General features: G+C 42.3%; 1 protein-coding gene across 1 annotated transcript in view; it reads right to left on the bottom strand.

Annotated features, from left to right (window-relative positions):
* Positions 1-1089: 1089 nt before the first annotated feature.
* Positions 1090-15773, bottom strand: part of pde9a (phosphodiesterase 9A) — a gene marked incomplete in the record, with an annotated part of 44516 nt that continues 29832 nt past the window's right edge. The window contains 7 exon segments of the mRNA XM_034202078.1: positions 1090-1413; positions 1491-1555; positions 1641-1736; positions 4775-4903; positions 5156-5260; positions 15354-15467; positions 15569-15725. Coding sequence (XP_034057969.1) covers positions 1505-1555; positions 1641-1736; positions 4775-4903; positions 5156-5260; positions 15354-15467; positions 15569-15725 — 652 coding nt within the window.

The following is a 15773-nucleotide window of genomic DNA, read 5'->3' on the forward strand; positions in this document are numbered from 1 at the left end:
ATATAACCTATCTACGAATTAGATCAAATGTAAAAGTCAGCCGAATTAGTGTTGATACTGCAAGGAGACATATTGTGTGAAGAGAAATTGAAAATGTTGTTTAATTGTTGATATATTTATGATCCACGTCAAGTATTCAGTTTCGGCGGCATTTCTTCCAGTTTTTCCAAAGGTCTTCTCATCAGGGCTCTATAAATAAAGAACTACGGCAGATCTGTAATATGTAATGCAGCCGAACCGTGTATTACAATGCCGTTATGTGATGACTTCCAAAGAGAAAAGCAAAAACACTCTGAATAAAGTATTATTTTCTTTAAAAAAAAAAAGTTTTTGGAATTCGATATGGCATGAACACCATATCCCTACATGCATTGCGGCTAAAACATCCAATCAGCGAGCTTAAACCATAGCTGAGGATCTTGGGTAATCAGTTCAGTGGGTGTGTATCGCAATGATGCTACGTCTGTTTCCGGTTATTTTTATTTTGAAATTCAGTTCCTGACGGACGCCAAAAAAGCCAGAGATTATGGAATTAAACAAATAAATAAAAACAAGGATAATTGTGTGTTATTGGTGAGTAAATAACAGTGTGTTATTTTGAAAAAAATAGCAAAGTAGAAGGAAAAAAAGATTTGAAAAAATACAGATTTCAGTATTCTGAGGCTCTGAGCCATTTATTTTCCTCACAGACGACAAAAAAAGTCCTACATTATACGATTTAAAATAAGAACAATAATCGTGGCTTGATATTGAGTAAGAACATGTTTTTATGAACCCCACAGCTTCCGTTCTTCCAAGACCCGAACGGACAAAAAGACGTGCTGTAGGCACGAAACATACTACCAATAGAAATACATTGCTTTTAAAATCGTTCTGTGTGACACGGAAAATAGGGGAAAATCGTGTTGGTGAACACGAATCAATAGATTAAATGTCGTGACTATAACACGAAATGCCGTGAGACTGGGTCATTACCATGACATTATTTTATAGTGTGTATGTGTGTGTAAGGAGTTCAGAAAAGGTCGAAACGCCTAGATAAGTATTTGTGAAAAACAATAAGCAGAGACACTTACAGTGCACACAGGATTTTGTAATTAAAGAAATCCATTTAATTGTTGTAGGAAAGAACAAGGGTCACTACAAATCTGTACAATCTGTAAAAAACAACACATTTCAAATAAAAAACAATGCAAGAAATGTATCTAAATATAGTTCACTGAAGTAGTCTGTGCTGTACAAATGTGGACACTTCCTGAAAAGGCTTTGGATTGTCTGTCCGGTCGTGGAGTCCCTGCTGGTTTGTAACGTTGTCTCACAGCTGCTGTCTCAGATCCTCTCCATCACGTCCTCTTGCAGCGCTGGGATCAGAGCCTGCAGCCATGACGGAGCGAGGGGTCTGCCCACTCACTGCTGCAACACACACATTAGATTTAAGAAACCTGAGCACACACTGCAGGAAACACTGCAGGAACACTGTTCTTTCCTACCTTTTTAAAACCTCTTACTTCTTCTTCCCTCCCATGGTCAAGTTCTCACTTTTCATTTTCTGCACCTGAAGGGAACATTACTTGTTATCAGCCACAGTCTGCACCAAGGACAAAGTCCATTCAGCCAAGCACTTCTAGAAATCCTCCAACCTCATTCATGGCGTCATCAATCTGTTTGAGTTCTTCATACCGGTCTCTTGACTCTCTGAGTGGCTGCACCATCGTCTCCTCAATCTGTGGGAACAGCTAGGACACACACACACACACACACACACACACACACACACACACACACACACACACACACACACACACACACACACACCACACACTACACACACACACACACAACACCACACACACACACCACACACACACACACACACACACACACACACCACACACACACACACACACACACACACACACACACACACACACACACACACACACACACACACACACACACAACACACACACACACACACACACAGACACACACACACACACCACACACACACACCACACACACACACACACACACACACACACACACACACACACACACACACACACACACACACACACACAGAGCTGTAAGTGCCACTATCTTCACTGCACTCACTTCATTACTTAGGTTTTATATAACTAACTGTCCCTTTGAAGCAGCGGCGTGTCGGTCTGTTTAATCGTCATCATATCAACTTGCGAAAATATTGGTCTGATTTTAAAGTGCAGTTTTTTTAATCTGGTACTCTTTCTACTACATACCTATCATTCTTGTGTTTTAGGTGTATTTTGTTTGTTGGAAATATTTCCTCATTCTGATAATTCAACAATCGATTTGCTGTATTTTGGCAGCGGCAGAACAGAGTAAGTTCTGTGAGTGCACAGGTTAAATCGTTGCCATATTCAACATGATTGCAATCTTCCTCATTTGTTGCAGCCCAAGTGACGTGTTAGTTTGAGAAACAGTTTCAAGTCCTGCCTTCCTTCTGAGAGGACTGCTGCCAGGAGATGTCGTCCTGTCTGAAGTCCTTCTCCGCTCCCTCTAAAACAACTCTCCCTTTACTGAAACTCAAGTATCCTCGCCATTTTGCAGCTATGTCCGTAATACATGTGTACAATGAAACACTGTTTCTGTGCAATTTCTGCTTAATTTAATATATTCCGAACAAATGGCAGTGTGTATAATTGACGTGATTTCTGACATTGGTGAATTAAGTATTAGGTCAAATGAATACCAATAATATTCAATTTAAAGTAAGTCCTGATTACTCGAGAGTAAATGTACTTAGTTACTTACAAACACTGATTTTAGACGCATGCTTGGCTTTTAGTCCATTGTGAACAAAGCATGAGACTCTGAAGCACACCGGGTCCTCTCAGAAAGTGACTGACGAGAAGCTTTAGTCGGCATAAGGCCACATCTAGCCAACAGGAAGTGGGCCAATGCATCGGTGTTATCCCCTCGCACAGTGGCGTTTTTATATGTACAAAAGTGGTGGGGCACACAAAACTTAGATGTCTATATATAAGCTTCTGCAGTGACGTGCAGTGAGGTTCATGGCTGGTGAGGCTCTGACTCTTCAGGTTTACAAATATTATATTTTGACCTAAATCAAAATATCATATTATTTTCAAAAGCTTTTTTTGTCTGATGCTTCAATTAATTTTAAACAGACAGTTCAACAAAAGGATACCCAAAAAATGTAATTGTATCATTTAAATATTGAATTGTTCTCTCTTAGTAAGATCCCATTTTCAATCAAATTGCAGTCTTACCTTGACTTGAAGATGAAGTCCATTTGCCTATCCTTCTGGACAAAAATCTATATTACTTTTTTGTAAAAGTCCTCCTTATGTTCTTGTAGTTTCAAAAGTCTATCATAAATCTAATCTAATCAATAGATTTATGATTCAAAAATTATAAAAGTAGGGTAGACATGTGGATATTATCCGGCTGAACAAAACGTGCATTTATCTAACAGGTTTGTTTCCCACAGATCTTATTTGGAGCTATTTTCTAAAATCCTATGGAGAAATCTCATTGCTTTTTTGTGGAGGGAAGCCATGCGCAGTTTATTTCCGGGTTTTAGGACGCGTCTCTCTCCTCCTCTTCACACACCACACTTTTCGCGGCACACGTACTTACAGCCAATCAGCTCTGAATTATGTGAGATGACGTATGATGGGGATGGCAGCACTATGCACCTATGGTCATTATTTTTTTGCCACACACATTAAATAGGACAATACTCTGAGCATGCGCAGTGTAGTTTTTACAGTCACCATTGACTTAAACAGGGAGAGGGAGGGGCAGGATCGGGTTTTGTCCCACATGGCTCTAAACAGCTCAATAGGCACACACTGTAGACACTAATTAGAAGAACACAGACTAAAACAGCAACGTACAGACGAATCAGATGATTAAACATGATCTTAAAATATATTTTATATATTTTTTAATTTATTTTTTGCATTTTTTTGTAATCATTACTTTTAATACTTTCTGCTGACACTAGGTGGGGCTGTGCCCCACCTGCCCCTAATGACCAGTCGCCACTGCCCTCGCAACAAAACCTGACCTCGGCCTCTTGAAGCAAACCTTAACCCCCATTTCAGGACCATTCAGCAACTGACTTGAATTAGAACTAAACTTGTAGAAGAAGTGCATTAATGTCCCCTGATGCACATTTTCCAATAAATGTAATTGACAATGGTTGGCAACATTCGTGCGGTAAAGAACAGGTTGTATGATGTGGATTTTCTCTGGAATGACATGCATAAGGTTAGCAGAGCCACTGACCCCAGTCTGACTCATTATTAACCGGAAATAAACAGAACTTGTAATATTTTGTGCGTGTTTAGTAGAAGAAAGCACCACACTTATAAGTCGTCACAGAACATGAACCGAGCAGATGTATGTGATATTAATTATTCACCATAAATGCTTTGAATAAGTAGGCACTTGTTGCTACCACAATGATAGCAAACGGGTTGTCATTCAATAAAATAATAATAATAACACACGTCTGGTTAATGTGGTGCTACATTTAAATATGTGTGTGTGATCGTGTTCTAGCCACTGCGATTTTGCAGTTACCGAACACCTCTCTGCTCTCGCCCTGAACTCTTGTTGCTCTGTGACTCCGCCTCCGATGGGAGCCTCCGACCTTCTTGGGGCTGCTGCAGTGGAAACCGGTGGGAAAAGGGGTACCAGTGGCACCCCGGTTGGCAGCTCTGTTACTTTGCCCTTCATCCTCATTGTCCTGCACACTCACCTTCATCACTGTCTCAAACATGGGGATGAGCACGAACTTGATGAAACCAATCTGAGCCGTGGGCTTGGTGACCTTCTCTCTGTCCATGAACGGAGCCACAGGAAGCCCTTCAGCCTTCTCCCTGTCACTCTGAGAAACACACAAACACACACACACACACACACACACACACACACACACACACACACACACACACACACACACACACACACACACACACACACACACACACACACGGTTTTCAAGGATAGGACTGCCTTTAGCAATGCATGACGCTACACATGACACATCAGACAATCAGACACTGTCATGGCTAACATGATGGAGTCTGGTCACAGCAACATAAGAAAATCTACTGTGTTCTGTGTGTGAAGGACCCACCTGCATGAAGTACTCCTCCAGCAGGCAGTCCACCCAGGGCTCAGCCACCTCCATGGGTCGCACCTCGTTGGAGATGTCACAGCACTTTATGAGCACCATCTTCAGCTGCACACAGCCGGGTCAGATGGCAAAGGTCAACATCATGAGAGATTTAATGGGAGCATGCAAAGCATAGATCATTTTTACGATGAGATTACATGCTATTTACATTAAATACAATTTCTTTGTCTCAACTTTTTAATTGATTGATTCTCCTCCGACAGGACCAACTTTCATGATGGCTAAACTCTGACGCTCATTCTACTGCTGACCGCTTCATTCAGTATTAAAGTTATAAATTAATATGACTATATTCATAGAATATTAAAGGGGACCTATCATGCAAAATGCACTTTTGTACGTCTTTTATACATGAATATGTGTCCCCGGTGTGTCAGAAAACACAACCCTCTCTCTTTTCCTCCATACCCAAATCTCTAAAAATGGGGCTGCGGGGGTCACGTGATGGCGGCGAGGTGAACACACGTTTTGGCTGGAGCTCCGTGCCACTCGGTTCTAATTATGCTATTATCCTGTTATTAACCGTGTTTTGGAAGCCACTTTTCGTATGAGCATTTCAGGCTATGTCCTTGGAAAGTTTTTGGTCTTTTGACAAAATGGGAAGAACTCAAAGGAATAGAGACAAGAAAGACACCGCTGAATCTAAGCCTGGTGAATGCACGCAAGATGGCGACCATGCCGAATCTGTTATCTCTGACGCTCAATGCGTGAGTGTTGGCAGCCCTTGCCAAAGCCAGGGCTGCCAACACTCACGCATTGAGCATGAGAGTCACGCAATTAACCCATATCTCACGCACTCACGCCACACTTGCCTTTCCTCACGCTAAGTTTTCGTCCAAAATAAATGTATATAAATATAAAAATAAAGTGAAGGAACAGCAAACCGAGCGGTCTACGAAATGAGACGGTCTTCTGGCTTAGTTCAGTAAAGTTGGAACGATATTGGGAGATTCTGATTTCACGGATCAATAACTCATGAACGTTATTCAGACACAAAGTACGTCTCCTAAGTACCGTGGTAAGGTTGACAACTAACTACAATCACATTTTGATAAAAAAAAGCCAATACGCGCCGTCCTCCGAGCTGGACACATTACATTGGTCTCTATCCGCAGCCGGAGAAGAAACGAGTGCTCAGGGACCGTCTGCAAAGTGCAACTCCCAAAAAAGAGAACACAATAATATGCAATCACTATTACAGCTTATTACCAAACTCACTACACACATCAATAGTCTTCTTTGTGTCATACTACAGCAGAGAGTTTTGAAGAATATGCTTTTGAATAATTTTGGGGAATATTTATAATGTAAAATCTTCAATAAATATGGCATCATCTTCAATAACTTTACTATTATACAGTTTATTTCTACCAAACTCACTATTTGCATTGTTGTTGTTAGCATCTGGTTAGCTAGCTGCGCTAACGGATATTAAAAGCTGTTTCTAAAACAATGAGAGGGAGAGCTCTGTCCTGTCAGACTGAGAGATAACTACAGCTCAGTGAGGTAAGGGACTCTCTGTTAATATAGTTAACTTTAGTCTAGTTATCTCAGTGGGTCTCAAACGTTTTGGTCACCATTTATGAAATACTATATGACAGTAAAACAAGAATACAGTTTAAAAGGTGAGTGATTTGTAAAATATCCATAAAGAAAAAGAAAATCTGTTTACCATAAATTATTTTTGCTCTCAAAGTGCACCAGGTTGATGCATTTAACTTCAATATTAAAAAAAAAAAAAAATCTTCCTGGGGGAGCATGCCCCCGGACCCCCCCACACTTATAAAATAGCACTTTACCTCTGCTTACACCTATATGCCATTTTATATGCTGTGAGCTGATTATCGAGCCTTCATTGTAAGAGTTGCGGGTAGGCTACACTGTGTATGTGCGTATTCCACTGTAGCGCCCGGTACATTATGGGAAACCCTAGTTTGTACATGTTCAATACATTTGTAACACTGTACACATGAACGTTTATTTTTTCCGCTCACCAAAAAAAAATCTCACTCCAAGCTGAACTCAAATGTTGGCAGCCCTGCCAAAGCCCTAAACTTCATGACTGCTAACATCATAAAAGTAATCGATGATAAACTCAGCCCGCTGGTCGAGACTATTCATAACCACTCTGTGGAGCTCCAGTCTGCTAACAGGCGGCTAGATGAGGCAGAGACCAGGATCATGGCCGTGGAAAACTCCGCCACAGCGCAAGAGCCGAGGATAGCCGAATTAGAGAAGCAGGTCAGTGCTCTAGCAGAGAGTTTAGATATGGCTGAAAACTACAACAGGCGTCTGAATATTCGGGTCGTCGGCTTGGCTGAGGGCACAGAGACGGGGCAACCGGTGGATTTCTTTGAATCGTGGTTGCCACTCACCCTTGGCATGGCTACCAAAGCGGGGCGCATAAAACTGGAAAGAGCACACCGCTCGTTAGCTCCCAGACCGAACAAGGCGTGTGGTGCAGTGGATAGAGCCTTGGTCTGGAGAACAGATGGTCACAGGATCAAACCCCACTACAGTCAACATGTCGTTGTGTCCCTGAGACACTTCACCCCAAATTGCTCCTGTGGGGATTGTCCACAGTATTGAGTATGTAAGTCGCTTTGGATAAAAGCATCTAACAAGTAACATGTCATGTACCCCCGGTCGGTGTTGCTGCGACTTCATACATTCAGAGACAAGCAGAAAGTGATGGAGCCAGTCAAGACGGCGCCCTTACACACAATGGATCCAGGCTCTCTTTCTACAGCGACTTCTCTCCGGTGGTGATGAGGAAACGCAAGGCGTATGATGCGGTGAAACAGCGGCTGCGGGAGAGAGGAATACCGTATGCTATGCTCTTCCCGGCTACTCTACAGGTGTCCCACGGAGGCTCCAAGAAGAGGTTTTCTTCCCCGGAGCTAGTACGCGATTTCCTGGACTCCCTGTCTGGATAATAATCTCCTGCAGCACGGATCACCAGGTTGTCTTGGTGAACCTTTATTGTTTTGATTATAGCCCATGCTATTCTCCTTTTCATACAGACTGGTCCTGTTTTTATAACACGGCAAAGACTTAAAACTTTACACTCTTCATAGTCCGAGTGGCGCGGTTGCCCACATGTGAGTATTACTTTTATATTGTATAGGGATTACTCCCGTACGGGGTGCTTTTTTTTCTTACAAATGTTTACTCTTATCCACTGCCATTTCGCTCTTTGTGGTGCGATTGAGAGTTACTGGTTTGGTGAACAGTCCCTGTTATTTTGGGGAAATGCCCTCAACTTGTATTTGTGTTGTTTACAGTTGTTATGCTTGTTTTGTTCAGTGTTGTTGTCTTGCTCAGGACATGCATGTCTCAGGTTTGAGTTGCGTATAATTACGACTGTATTAGTCACTTGATGCTGCTATTAGAGGAGGTGGGGGCTGTGCCCTGGGATTGGGCTGGTTATTATTTCATTAACAGGACCAATACAATGTATCATGACTATGTCTAATTTAAATACCATAAAGCTCTGTTCTTGGAATTTCCGTGGTCTCCAGAAGCCTGCCAAGAGGATGGCAGTATTGTCATATTTGAAAAAGGAGGATGTTTCTATTGCTTTCCTTCAGGAGACTCACTTGGAAGACAAAGACATTGCAAAATTACAGAAGAGCTGGGTGGGGCAGGTTTTTGCAGCGTCATACTCATCATGTAGTAGGGGTGTGGCCATTCTGGTTAGTAAAAAGCTTGCCTTTAGGTCCCTTGACTGTGTTAAAGACAGTCAGGGTCGCTATGCGATTGTCAAAGCAGTACTCTCTGGTAAGGCTATAACACTTATGAATCTCTATTGCCCTCCTGCTTATCCCACTGATTGTCTGTCCAAGGCCTTTGCAGAGTTTACAGAACTTCGTGGGAGGTGATTTTAACTGCCATCTTAATCCCTCTCTGGATAAATTTCCACCAGGCATCAATCCCCCTTCAAAGCAAGCTAGGGTGCTCAATTCTATATGTAATGACATTGGGTATTCAGACGTATGGAGGGAGCTTCATTCCACTGACTCAGAGTTGACTTTTTTTTCTGCCCCTCATAAAAGCCACACTCGAATTGATTACCTTTTTATTCCATGTTCAAAAATGTTCTTGGTTCTGTCATGTTCTGTCATAGGTAGCATTATCCTTTCTGACCACGCACCCCTATATATGGTGTATTCTCTTTCTGAGGAAAGGGCATTGTCAAGGCGCTGGAGACTTCAATCATCTCTTCTAAAGGATGATCATTTCATTTCCTATTTTATGTCAGAATTCAAGGTGTTCTATTCAATTAACTCATCATCTACTAATCCCTCTATCCTGTGGGAAACTTGTAAAGCATACTCTCGGGGCTTGATTGTGTCTTTTGTAGCTTCTAAGAGACGCAGAAAGATTGAACAACATAAGCTACTTGAATCTACGTTATCTTGGAGAAACTTGGAGAAACGCTACATATCAAGCCCAGGCCCAGTCCTGCTTCAGGAATTGTCAGCCACACGTGCTGCTTTAAATACTTTACTGATTCAGGATTCTGAGCGTTCCCTTACATTTTCCAGACAGAAGCTGTATGAGTTTGGTGATAAACCTGGTAGATATCTTGCCAATCTTGTTAAAAAGAGGGCTGACTCTCAAATTATAGTTTCTATTACGGATGCCAACAATGCCAGATCATTTGATGCCAAAACTCTAAATAAAGAGTTTGAATTATTTTATTCCAATTTATACAAGTCGGAACAGCCGGACAATGCCCTAGCCCTAATGTGCTCATTTTTCTCTGATCTGACACTCCCTAAAGCTTCAGAGGCTCAACAATTGCAGCTCAATGCCCCAATCACAAAGGAGGAGGCATTGTTTGCTCTGAAATGTATGCCATCGGGGAAAGCTCCAGGGCCAGATGGGTTTGGGTTTGAAAATATTCTCCTGGATCCCCTCCTAGCTATGTTGAATCATTCATTTGAAAACGGGATTCTACCTCAATCACTTAGGGAGGCCAATATCTCTCTTATCCTTAAGAAAGGAAAGAGCCCTGATAAATGTGCCTCTTACAGGCCGATAGCTCTACTCAATTCGGATCAAAAACTGCTTTCCAAAATACTAGCAATGTGTTTGGAAAAGGTGCTTCCTTGTATTGTTAACGAGGACCAGACCGGTTTTATTAAAGGTCGGAACTCCTGTGATAATATGAGAAGGCTCCTTAATATCATCCAGTTATCCCAGGGTCACAGAGATTGTGCTTGTGCTCTCTCTTGATGCAGAGAAGGCATTCAACCGGGTCGAATGGTCTTATTTGTTTTATGCACTGGAGGAATTTGGCCTGGGAGCTAATTTTATCAAGTGGGTCAGGGTTCTCTACAATACGCCAACTGCAGCCGTTCTTACTAACGGGCTGAGATCTAACAATTTTTCCCTTCACCGTGGTAATAGACAGGGCGATCCACTCAGCCCGTTACTATTTAACCTGGCCATTGAGCCCCTGGCCCAAGCAATAAGGCAGACGACTCTAATATCGGGTATTTTCATTAGAGAGAAGGAGCATAAAATTACTCTTTATGCGGATGACGTCTTAATATTTGTATCGAGGCCACAAACCTCTATTCCCTGCCTGACCCAAGTCATCTCATCATTCAGTGTTTTTTCAGGGTACAAAATTAATTTCTTTAAGTCCGAGGCCATGCTACTGGGGTCGATAACAACTATCCCAAGCCTATCAGAGCCATTTCCCTTCCGTTGGTCACCCTCTGGTTTTGTTTACATAGGAATATATGTAACTCATACATATAGCCAGATGTTTAAGTCCAATGTATCTCCCCTACTGGATGCTATAAAGGCAGATCTAGAACGCTGGGCTGCCCTGCCTCTTTCCTGGTTGGGCAGGATTGCTCTCATTAAGATGAACATCCTGCCCAGACTTCTTTACCCACTGCAAATGATCCCTATTTTGTTATCTAACAAGGTTATCAAAGTTCTTGAAGGCTGGTTGAGTTCCTTTATTTGGAGCAAAAGGAAGCCCCGACTGAAGATGGCAAAACTCCAAATGGTTGGTTCTGAAGGGGGTTTAGATGTACCAAATGTCAGACTTTACCAACTAGCAGCACACCTCCGGGTGTTAGCTGACTGGCTTAAAAATGATACATCCTCAATCTGGCTCGACATTGAATCTTCTCAGTCCAAATGCCCTCTGTGGAATCTGCTGTTTGTGAACGACTTTAAATCTGTCAAAGACCTCTGTAGTAAGTTAGTAACCCTATCACTTTAAGCGCAGTCAAAGCCTGGAGATCCATTCGTACTATAGAGGGCCGTGCTCAGTTTTCATCCCCTCTCACTCCCATTCTGGAGAGCCCAGACTTTCTGCCAGGCTGCCATGACCAGGGCTTCAGAGTGTGGCACAACCAGGGAATAACAAAACTCGGTGATCTGTTTGATGGCCAGACTCTACTATCATTTTTACAGCTACAGCAGCAATATGGCCTGCAGAAATGTTTTCCGATATTTACAAATCAGACACTTCATCACCAAAAGTACCACTTTAACAACTAATAATACCACTTCACATGTAGAAAAGGCACTGTCTTAACACATATCCAAGAAACGTATTAGCGCATTTTATAAAGCCTTGAGCTCCAATTCATCTCTTACTTCCCAAGCTACTAAGCAAGCCTGGGAGAGAGACCTGGGCATCACTATTGACGACCTAGACTGGCAGGATATTTGGGTCTATGCCAGGAAAATATCTATTTGTAATCGAACCAAATCTATTCAGTTTAAAATCCTACATCGCACACATATAACACCTGCTCTCAAAAACAAAATGGATACTAATGCTTCTCCACTCTGCAGTAAATGTAACTCTGAAACTGGGAACCTTATTCACTGTTTCTGGTCATGTGTGAAGCTACAACGCTACTGGTCTGGTATTGTGAAAGAACTGTGTGTTATTTTTGGTGTTCCAATAGAGTTAAACCCTATGTGCCTTCTACTTGCTCTTCCAGATGGTCATATTACAAATACCAAACACAAGAGGCTATTTAATTTACTGACTTTTGAAGCTAGAAAAAATGTTTTGATGTTCTGGATCAAGGATGTTGCTCCAACGAAGAAGTCGTGGCATAACCTTGTAATGGAGTGCATTCCTAACGAATACATCTCTTGTATGCTTCACTCTTCGGTGGATGCTTTCCAGAAGGTTTGGCTCCCTTACTTGGACTACATTGGACCAACATTGTCATCTTCCATATTACGAGGGTTTCCTCCTTCAGCTTAGCGCTCTGTACTTTGGATTTGACTGTTTGTATGCTTTCCTGTAACCTTGTTACCCCTGTCATCTGTATTTGTCTATTTATTTTTGATAATTACTACTATCTAATTTAATTTAGTTATTGAGAATGGTAGAGGTTGGGGATCCCTACACTGTACAGTGTTTTTATTTATTTTCGTATTTCGTATTCTTATTTACGTACCTTACTTGTCATGTCATGTCTAAGCTGTTTTGTTATGTGTTGTATTTGAAAAATGTAATAAAGATATTATAAAAAAAAAAAAATGGGGCTGCAACGGAGCTGATACAGACTGATACAGATTTGAAATATCTATGACGTCAGGAACGAGGAGCTCCGCCTATATGGCCAACTCTCCACCTATCAGGGGAATGAGAGGTTGCGTGGCATGGTAACAGCATGGTAACAGCATGGTAAAATGACGCTCGTGCCTCGCCCCCCTCCTTTGCAGGGGGGCGTGGTCAGCTGCAGCTCACTTGCCACAGACTCAGCCCTTGTGAAGACAGGGCTGGAATAGAGCGAATAGAGCGAAATGAGGCATGGGTAAAATGCATGGTCTGTTTCCAGAAGGTATTTTGAAAAAAAAACTTCACAGACATGTTTTATATAGGTATGGGCCTACAATATATTATTCAAATATAGCATGATAGGTCCACTTTAAGTGATGGCAACAAAGAGCACATACAGTATAGCAGAGTTGGGACCAAGTCAGGTAAGTATTTGAAATCAAGGCCGAAGTTAAGTGCCAGATCCTAAGTTTAAATCCTACCCAAGTCCTAACGTGCTCTTCACCACATGCTATGGCAGTTTGACGAAAGAGTAATACTGAATAATATTGGCTGATCATGTGGGAATGTAACTGTTGACTTGGAATGAATAGCAGTAATGTTAGATAATGTCACCAAATGAAATTATTTGTGGCAAACATTGTGGACAACATGCTTTTTTATTTTAAGGCTTGGGGGAATTTTCCAGTGAAAAGGGCCAAGTTCAAGTAAAGTCACAAGTTATTGGTGCAAAAGTCCAAGCCGAGTTGCTAGTCCTTTTTGATCAAGTGGAGTCTAACGTCATCACATGTGTGACTCCAGCCATGCTCTGTGTCGATCACACAGTGGCAGTCCCACTGATGTTTGACTGGTTAGCATGCAGTAATGGAGGTTGTACATGTTGATGTTCAAAGTTCATGTTTACAGTATTGTTATACGTTTATTGTTTGATTACTGTTTGGGGATCATTTAAAATAAATATATTCTCAGTTTTATTTCATTTGTAATATTTGGAAACAGGTGTGTAAATGTCTGTGGGACGAATACAGGTATTCTGATTCTAAGATTGTGGCTTTTTGACAATTGTGCTTAATTTCCCTTGAACACTCACAGAGGCCTCACGTGGCCCCTTCTCACCAGGGGCGGCGCCAGGGGGGAGCTAGGGGGTGCTGAAGCACCCCCCAGGATTGCCAAAGCACCCCCTAAGCACCCCCAAGAAATATCTATTTTTTTTTTTTTTCGAAAATTATTATTATTATTTTTATTAAATTAAATTAGAAATATTAATGATTACATCAATGCATATGTGAAACAAACACATTTTTGACCAAAAACATAAAGCCAACACAGGTGATATGATTAGGCCAATGGTCAGCACCCATTCGATTTTTGACCTACCCATAGGCTAAATTACTTTGTGACACTTGATTGACTTCCTGTTAGCTAGAGCGCCAAATGATTTGCTAACAGCAAAGTGAAAAATTGATCGTTTTTTAGTCCTTAAACGACCACGTGTGGACACTCAATCAAAACCAACTGAAAGCGAGAGGAATTCTGCACATAATAGGCCTCGTGAGTACAAGTAGCTTACTTCTGGGTCTCTGTGTTTCATTCAAGCCCTGCTCTGTGTGTGTGTGTGTGGCACGAGCCATTTTGTGTGCGTGCGTGCGCGAGCGAGCGAGAGAGCTCGCCTCGCGCACCAGGAGATCTATCTACCGGAGATCGTTGTGGTTAGCATCTGGTGCTAGCTAGCCAAGCTAATGGATATAAGGAGCTTTTTCAACAACAAGGTGGAGGGAGAACTCTCTCCTGTCAGACGGAGAGTCTCAGGTAACCTCAGCTCAGGTGAAGTAAAGGACTCTCAGTGTTTAGATAGTTAACTTTAGTCTAGTTATCTCAGTGGGTCTCAAACGGTTTGTTTTAAAAGGGGAGTGATTTGTAAAATATCTATAAAGAAATAGAAAATCTGTTGACAGTTCTGTTTCGTATGGGTGTTGAGATGTATCCATAGATCTCTTAATGTTGCTCTCAAAGTGCACCAGATTGATGCTTTTAACTTAAATATGTAACAAAAAATCTTCCCGGGGGAGCTAGCCCCCGGACCCCCCTAGAGGAGGTGAGGACCCTCCTAGAGGAGGTGAGGTCCGCTCCCCACTTGTAAAAATAGCACTTTACCCCTGCCTATATGCCGTGAGCTGATTATCGAGCCTTCATTGTAACAGTCGCGGGTGCACTGTGTGTGTGTGCGTGGGGAGTGTTGCAGTAGAAAATTCAACTGTAGAGCTGGTGCATTAATGGAGAACCCTAAATGTGTGAGCACCCTCTATGAAACGTCAAGCTACCCCACAGCACCCCCTAGAGAAAATCTCTGGCGCCGCCACTGCTTCTCACTGACACTCTGTGTGTGTCCATGTAGTGTAGTGATGCAGGATGGTTTCACCAGAAGGTTCCTGTCAGTGTTATTTTCATGTTTGCACTTCAGGGTCCTTTTCTTGTAAGTGGAACGAGCATGTTATTAAAAATAAGAGTGAAAAAGCCACAATGTGACTTTAGAATTGTGTTTGAGCTGCAGGTGTGTGAGATGTCCTCACAAATCAGAGTTCTTACACAGGTGGAGTGCTCCTCGTCTGTGTAGTCGAAATTGTCGACTTTCTGCTTGAAGGAATCCAGGATCTCACCGTGTCGGGCCATGTCTGTGGCCAGGATCAGCGTGATGGTGCCCTGAAAAACAGCACAACATGAAACACAAAACACACACACACACACACACACACACACACACACACACACACACACACACACACACACACACACACACATACTTGTCGTATCTGCTTGAAGGACTCAGGGTCAAACGTGGAGAAGATGTTGCAGTCGGGCTGAGAGAAGATCTGGAAGGCCACAGCACAGTGATGGTTCTCCAGGGGGGAGATGTCGTTGTAGCGGACTGCCAGGTCTGTTCTGGCATTTACTTGATACCTGGAGGAGAGGGAGAGGTAGAGAGGAGGGAGGAGAGGAGAGAGGGAG

This window comes from Gymnodraco acuticeps, unplaced genomic scaffold (assembly GCF_902827175.1).
Source record: "Gymnodraco acuticeps unplaced genomic scaffold, fGymAcu1.1, whole genome shotgun sequence".
NCBI lineage: Eukaryota > Metazoa > Chordata > Actinopteri > Perciformes > Bathydraconidae > Gymnodraco > Gymnodraco acuticeps.